Genomic DNA, 8,093 nt, shown 5'->3' with positions numbered 1-8,093 from the left:
GAGTTTGGATGAGACTGATGTGGCAGGTAGTAATTATTAACAGAAATAACAACTCCCTAATTGTAAGAACATTTTCTTTTCTGAAGTAAAGCTGTAAATCTGTGTCCTTTGATCATTTAGAAGTAGTACAGTATGTTGTGCAGCTTCTGTCTCTGGAGTGACATAAATAAATTACTCTGAGGCAATTACATTTGATAACTGAAACTACCATTATAGTACCTGTGGCAAGCTTTCCATTAGTGTACCTTTCAAAATGCAAAATTGTCTTGGCAGCCAACATTCTATTTGTTACTCTTTTTCTATTCTTCTGCCTTCTATCTTTTGGAAAAAAAAAAAAAATCCAGAAAGTTTCTCATAGTACTCATTACATTTTGCAAGATCAGTTGTGTTTTCTACAGTCACGGATAATTTCTAGAAGAGCTAGAGCTGCACCTGTAATGTGCCATAAAAAGAAGAGAGAAAATTTAGCCGTGTAATCACAATTTTAGACACAACTTCATAGTAATAAGTTCTAATACGATGGGAAGTACATACAGAATCCTGTAATCTCAGGCTAAACCTAACCACATTGATTTTCTATTTCCATGTAAAAAGCAGATTTTCATTTCCTTCAGTTAATTGTAAACATAGTAGCTCTGACACAGTCCAAAAAGCTTTGTTTTTCTTGCAGCTAAGATTAAAGTGTACAGTATATTAGCTAGTGAAATAAGTGAGGATAACAAATCGTTCATGACAAGATGAGACGTATCAGAAAGACTATGAAATAGAAGTGTCACGCTCTGAAATAGCATTCTTTCTTTATTTTTTCTCTAAACATCGTATTTTTAATTCTAGCACTCCGGCATTGGTGGAGCAGCAGCTGGCAAGAAGAACAGAACTTGGAAGAACCTAAAACAAATTCTTGCTTCTGAAAGGGCATTGCCATGGCAACTAAATGATCCTAGCTGTAAGCTGCTTAGACGCTTTGCATGTATTTATAAATAATAAAATCCACACAAATAACTTTCTTTAAAACAAACCTAAATTATTTCATCAGTGCATGCAGTATCCTGCTTGAACAGGGTCCAGTAGTGTGTTTAAGACTAGTCCAATCACACTCACCAGCCCTAAGTGGAAAGTAGGGGGAAGCAAATAATTTGGAGTATTGTGACAAAGTTAAAATACATTTAGGGAGAGAGTTTAATAAAGGAAAGGTATTTATCCAAACCAGGTCAGAAATGCCTTATTCCCATCAGGTTTTTGTCACCTCTTCACTGCTGAGGAGCCCCCTCCTCTGCATACAGCCCAAATGTCTTCTGATGGGTGGCTGCTGCTTGATTAGCTGTATTTGAAGTATTTTCAAATAGATTCTGCTAAGCCATATACTTGCAGTAGCCTAGACCTCAGCCCAAGCTTCATATCCAGCTCCTTATCCTAGATTCTTGGGAGATTTAAATCCTACATCCCCAGCACAGCTGAAACTACACTATTAGCAGTCCTGATTAGCAGTCCTAGCTGGTGTACATCTACAGGAGCAGAGTTACAGCAGTGGTCTTAATCTAGATATACTTCAAGTCTACTCATAAAGTAGGATACTACTGAACGTAGCTGGAGGCAGAATGTGATCCTCAGATTTTACTTAAGCAAGTGGAGGCATTTCAGAATTGAGCATATGCATATACTTTTTGTCAGGCTTGGTGCTTTATCCAAAAATAGCTTGCCATTTTTTTAAGTGTTTTAGATGCAACTGTTATAGAAAAATGCAGACTACTGTGTGTTCCTGGCTATTGTAACCGACAATCTGCTGATGTTGCTATTTCTATTACATTCTGTTTGCAACCGTAAATTTACAGGATTTTTTTTAAGAAGGTGGGAAAAGAAATTCAGCTGCATATTTAAAACCAGCTGTCTGCAGCATTAGTGTCTTGAATTATGAGATGATGAGTTAGAAATTTGATATGGATGGAGCATTTGAATTGATTATAGCATCTGAATGAGGTGCAAGGGAGATCAGGAAGGAGGAGAGAAATGAGTCAGGTACAAGCTATTATTTTAAACATCCAAAATTGGAGATTTAACTACTTAAACATACCAACTGTATTTTAAAAATGTTTATGAATGAGAGTTACTATCTAAAGGGCACCAAAAAGCAGCAATTTCCATCATTTAATTTAAACATTCCAACAATTTTCTAGGTCATTGACTGGGCTTAAAGAGGTACATGCTTAAAGATTTAACTGATTTAAAAGATTACTTTGCTTTTCTGGATTATAGTATTTCAGAGCTGCAATCTTGAGCAATGTTTCGTGGTCTTAACATACAGCATATGTATGATAATGGCTATTCTTTGCAAATAACTGACTGCAAGGGAATTCATTAGGACTTGGAAGAAATCAACACATTTCAAATAGCTCTCGCATTTTTCCTTTTGGGGAGGGTAGTTCTGCTTAACTGAACTCGTATTAGAGAGGTGAGCACAATCAGGCTGTTGTTTACAGTGCTAACAGGCTATATGTTTTCAGAGGTAATTCTGCTTTATATTTCTTTGCTTAGTATTGCTAGTTAACAGAGACCTCAGAAAGTAAAGGCAGCATTTTAAAGACTTTTTGTTACCTATTTACATTTTGCATTTACATTTTAAAATATGTATAGCACACTGATTTTATCCCTTTGTTTTTGTCTCTAGATTTTAATATTGATGCTCCTCCTTCCTTTAAGCCTGCCAAGAAATATTCGGACATTTCAGGACTTCCAGTAAGTATTTTATTTTTTCTTCAAAATTGCCATCTCAGTTTCTGCAATGAGATAAAGCTGGTGCATGCTCTTGTTAAAGATTTACTTGCTGAAGTTCCTGTTCAGTCTTGTGCTTAATAGTTGTCCAGCGATTTAGGGCCAAACCCCAAATACTGTCGCTACATCACAAAATCCTTAGGTTGTTAATAGACGTCAGGACAGATTAAATACCTTGTCCTGCCAGGTGGCTCCTGTCACACCACTTACCCAGCTGTAGAGTCTGCATTGGTCCCCATCATTTCTGATTCTTTAGATTGTTCCAGTGAAAGCTGGTAGCCCACAGTCTCCATGACTGCTAACTTTGCCAAGCTTTAACCACGCAGACTGAAACTTTCCATGCTGAGTGTTTGCCTGAGGCTGATTTATTTATTTATATCTTTCAGAGAAAGTTTTATAAAGATGGTTCAGGAATTTCCAAGAATGAGATTAGGCAAAATTATATTAATTGGCCCAGATTAAAAAAAAAATTGTTACCATTTCTGTCAAACTTTCCCTAAAACAAATCAGCCTGAGACAGAGACTTGGCATGGACTTTCATGAATTTCAGATATCCCTATGCTCCAGAGCTGGAACTTGGAGTTTGGCAGATGTATAGCCTGTGTGTCACAGATGGGCTCTTTTACATGGTTTTGTTAAAGAAAAAAGAAAGAGAAAAGGAAAAAAAACCAAAACACATTTGACTTAGATATGGTTTGCACATGCTCCAAAAAGTCTCGGTAGTTACAGTTTGGCACCTGAATTCCCCAAAGATTCTGTTGGCACAAAACAGGAGTAAAGTCATTGAATTCTGCCCAACAAAAATTTTGTATCTGCTGCTGACACTGTTCCTATGTGACATGAATAATTTTACTTAAAACAAAACAGGTGTTAGTAACAGCGTATCTTTTCACTTTTCACCTTCAGTCCCCAGTGATTTATTTTGCAGAAGCCTATGCATTTATTACCATTGAAATGAATGGGAATGTTGTATTTTGGACTATAAAAAGGGTTAAGTAATGGTTACACTAAATAACTACAATAATGAAAAATTTGTAATGACAAAAAGCCTTAGTCAGAATTTCTGGGTCCCTTCCTCCAGTTTACTCTGTTTCTCATCGATAGGGCACTAGCCCACCTCACAGACCTCATATCACCTCATAGAGATGCCTCTAAACATACACATTTGTCATGTTGATGCAGGTTAACACAGCACCTTGCATTCTGTACACTGAATTAGATGAAAGTCCCCATTGGGAGGAAAAATGGGAGAGCACTTAATTAAGAACTGCCTTGTAGTGGATACACAGTGCAAGGCATCAAAGAACAGCTATAGCGCCAACTGTAATCCTGCACATCCTAACAGCTGAGTTCTTGATTTGGTAGCATATGTTTTCTTTGACTTTTTATTTTTTAAGTAACACATTTAAATAAGGCACCTAGGAGGTGGCATGTTTCCAGCCTGTGCCTTTGAGCATGATTTGGAAAATGGAGTGGGTTGCTCAGATTGAAGCTGGTAACCCTTGGTGTTCAAGAGGGAATAAGAAAGCAGCATCTCTCTCACAGATGAACTGGCAGACAGCAAGTGGAAGAGACTGCTCACAAACCCAGCGAAAATAATTCCCTCCAGCCAGGCAGACTTACAGTCTTGTACTCATAAGAGTATTGCTTTGATATAATAGCAACTTGTTTTCAGACAAGGAGCAGGGGTCAGCTGAATAAGGAACTTTGCATAAGTACCCCTGTTCTATATAAAGAGGCAGTGGATGGAGGAAGGGGGGATCAGTGGACATGTGAAATAATGATGAATTCTATACTGGGTCACTTAATGGTGTTCATCTGTTTCCTGTCCTCTCCCCTTAGAGTTGCTTTGCAAGTATTAGTAGCATTCACACCAGGTGCTACTAGAGTTGCTGCAACATCTCTGACCTGTGAGGGGCTTATGTGGGGCAGAAGGCATAAGGGTGTAAGTCCCTTTCACTGCCCCATCTCCAAAGAACCAAATAATGCTTTCCAGCACTGGCCTTTGATGCATTTTGAAACTAGTCAGTTGTTGCACCTATAGCGAGATGATGGTGCAGGTTATAGATGTGAATGAAGACCGTGTCCCTGCCAGCTAAGGGTTAGTTTAGCCATAGGAATAAGAGTCTTCCTCTCAGTTCCTCAGTTTTTCCTTACCAGCTCCTCCTTTCCATCAGTGATTTATGTACTCTAACTATTCCAGCTCAGTATAAATACTCTCCTTTCTAAATGAATCCATTCAGTGCTGCTTTTGTTTCCCTTTTTTGTCTTTTCACTTTCTTTTTTTTTTCTTTCTTAATTTTCCATCCTCTAATTGCATCGTGAGTCAAGTTTCCTATTTTACCTGGCCTGCAAGGTTTCTCCAGACTGTGATAAAAATACCATGTTTAAAAAAATCTTTTTTATTAAGATAACTGAGACAGTGTGTCCTTTAAATTGCTAAGCTAGAAATGTTTCATAAGAAGCACTAGATGTATTTTCAAGATCATTTCCTAGTAAGTAGATATGTGGGGTAATAGAATATTTTAGAAATCTAGTATAAGAAAAATGTCCCTGCATTTTCTGGGTAAAATCTGAAAGCATTTGTGTAAGAATGTATTTTCTATGGGAATGATGGATTCCCCATGGAAAAAAAAAAGTAAAACAAATTCCTTAGCATTACCCATTTAGGGAAGAATTAAATGGTCTAGCAGGTACAAAAAAAGAGAAGTGTATTAAAACACTCTCATCAGTATACCTGCAGTTATATTAAATGCCACAATTAAATGCTACTGATCCTCTTCTCTTCCTGTGTGTAACAGAAATGGAATTAAATTTACCAATGGTCTAAGCAGAACAGCCAATTTATATTTGTAAGGCAGCCTAGAATTCAAAAGCTATTATCTACTATATTGACACTGCAAAATGAAACTATTATTTCCAAACTTGCAAGATGAGTATTTAGATATTTTAACATGCAAAACAGGCTAATTTATTGTAAAGCATATTAAAAAAACCAAACCTTCAAATGTTTATATTTATCTTCCTTTTCTGAAAATGGATCAGCCTTGTTACTATAGAAACAGATTGAGATAACTAATTTATTGTATTGGAAGATCACATATCTGTGGCCTTTGACTTAGTTTCTAAACATGACAGAGGTTTTTTTCTTTGCAAAATCACCTTACTTCACTTTTATAATCTGTTTTAATTATTGCTGAAGTAGCAGTAAAGTTTGTTTTCAGACTGAAGTCATGGCATAAATGAGTAGTTACCATACATTAGTGTGTGCAAACAGTACAGCCCAATACAAAGTATCAGAATGGTGAAGACTGCCATAATATTTTAACCTATATTGATGCGCAATACAAATTGCAGATATTGCTTGGCTAGTTTATTACAGAATCATGCACTTTTGAGAAGCAGTCTACTTGCTTAGCTTTTTCTTACATGAGCCCAGATTTAAAGTGTGAAATAAAAATAAAGTTATACCTGGTGTAACCGTAAAGTTACCATCAGGGATAAATGTACTCTTAGTGTCCTAACTTTGCCATTTATTTGAAAATTAATTTATGGCCTGTTAGCTGACTACATTTAATTAACCTGGTGTCATTTCTTTGTAAAGAAACAAGCTACAAATAATATTCTGCTTAGTCTTATTAGGCCAGACAATTAACTGGATTGTTACCATGGTCAACAGATCCTTTCCAACATAAAACTGGTAGAGGGCTCTGCGCTTCAACAGAGTGGATCGGGGGAATGCTCCAGCTCTTCCTGGCCTTTTCTTTTTTAGTAGCAATGCCTTAAGGGATCTCAACTGCCTGTGCCTTCCAGCCTGCCACCATCTCCTGTTAAAGCAAGGTACAGAAGACACTTTCGGAGCCTTGGCAGGCAGTTGGTAATCGGGTGCTGAACAGGCAGTGATTGTGCTGGGGGCTGAAGGCAGAGAGGCAATACCCTGAAGCCTGCCTTCTTCCAGCCCAGCCCCCTGTGCTGCCCCCCAGCCCATCTGAGCTCAAGGTTTCTGTAGAAACAGGGAAGGGCAGAGGATGGAAAGAGACTGGCACCGCTCCCAGGCACCCAGGGTCCAAATATAGCAGAGGATACAAGCATAGCCCAGGGTTAGCTGGCCAGACTGCTATCCTGAAAGCAGTCATCTGTAGCAAAGCACAGCGCTGAGTTCAAATTTCTTATCAGTTCAGTCACAGAGACTCCCTTGCCTTAACAACCACTTTAAAGTAAATTAAAAGCTAAGTTGTATGCAGGAAGAGAAAAATCAGTCCAAAGCTATCAGAGCACCCATAATTCAGCCTCTTTGTGGGTAATTTATTGGCAGCAGCCTGACTCTTTGGAGAGCTGCCTTGAGAGAGACTCTACAAGGCACACAGTTGCTAGGGTGAGTTTAGAGAGTTGAGGAATTTCTTTTGCACTGTGTTTTGTATGAAACTATTTCAGCCCTCTGTTATGTTTAATGCATTTCTAATGTGATTTTATAGGGGTCTGTTAACTTCTCATAAGTTCTGACACGAGGAGAAAGAAAAAAGTACAAACTTTTGGTCACACGGTAGAACAGCGGTGCTGTTACTGGGAAAAGAAACTCACTCTTTTGTGATCTTGTAATTAGACACTTTTTTAGTTTTCTGTTTCGAGATTTTATTTGAATAGTGTCTCTGCCATTGTTTCTTTTTCAGGCAAATTACACAGATCCTCAGAGCAAGCTAAGATTTAGCACTATTGAAGAATTTGCCTATATTCGGATGCTCCCTTCAGATGTGGTTACAGGATACCTGGCTCTAAGGAAAGCAACAAGTATTGTTTCCTGAACAGACCAAATATTGTTGTATGTCGCTTGTGAACAGTGCTAATTTTGAGAATCATGATGGAAACTGACTGCGGGACTGAGTTTCCTTAAAACTATCCATGGATTTTTACATCTGGAAGTAGTTGGTGATACATGGATTTGAAGAACATATGGATTTCATTTTGATAAATGCTGATATTTGTTAGTTTGCCAATTTGTAAGCAATTTGGTTTGGTGAAGAGAATAACTTAGACCCTAAGGATATGTATCTGCACCATAATGTCTGAGTTATATTAATTTCTGTAGAGACAGGATTTCATCTCCACCCTGTATATTTTATATACTGCTGTGGCTCAGCAGAAACAGTCATTTGAATTAAGGAAAAGGTACCAAGATATCTCAACCGCTAAACCTGCCTTGCCAGATGTGCTTGCCGCTTGGCTCTGAAGAAGTTTGTCCCAACTGTAAAACGAAGCTAAAATACCTAGCAAGTGTTGCTGTTGTGATGGCTATTCATGGTACTGAGCACTGTGGAAATGAACAC

General features: G+C 37.9%; 1 protein-coding gene across 1 annotated transcript in view; it reads left to right on the top strand.

The window, feature by feature from the left end:
- The window catches only part of INO80C (INO80 complex subunit C), an 18,879-nt gene extending 11,308 nt beyond the window's left edge, over window positions 1–7,571 (top strand). Inside the window, 3 exon segments of the mRNA XM_009697870.1 lie at window positions 835–946; window positions 2,666–2,733; window positions 7,440–7,571. Of these exon segments, the coding sequence (XP_009696172.1) occupies window positions 835–946; window positions 2,666–2,733; window positions 7,440–7,571 (312 nt within the window).
- The last annotated feature ends 522 nt before the right edge of the window (window positions 7,572–8,093 follow it).

This window comes from Cariama cristata, unplaced genomic scaffold (genome assembly GCF_000690535.1).
Source record: "Cariama cristata isolate BGI_N322 unplaced genomic scaffold, ASM69053v1 scaffold17413, whole genome shotgun sequence".
Taxonomy (NCBI): Eukaryota; Metazoa; Chordata; class Aves; order Cariamiformes; family Cariamidae; genus Cariama; species Cariama cristata.
This window is presented reverse-complemented; position numbering and strand designations above follow the sequence as displayed.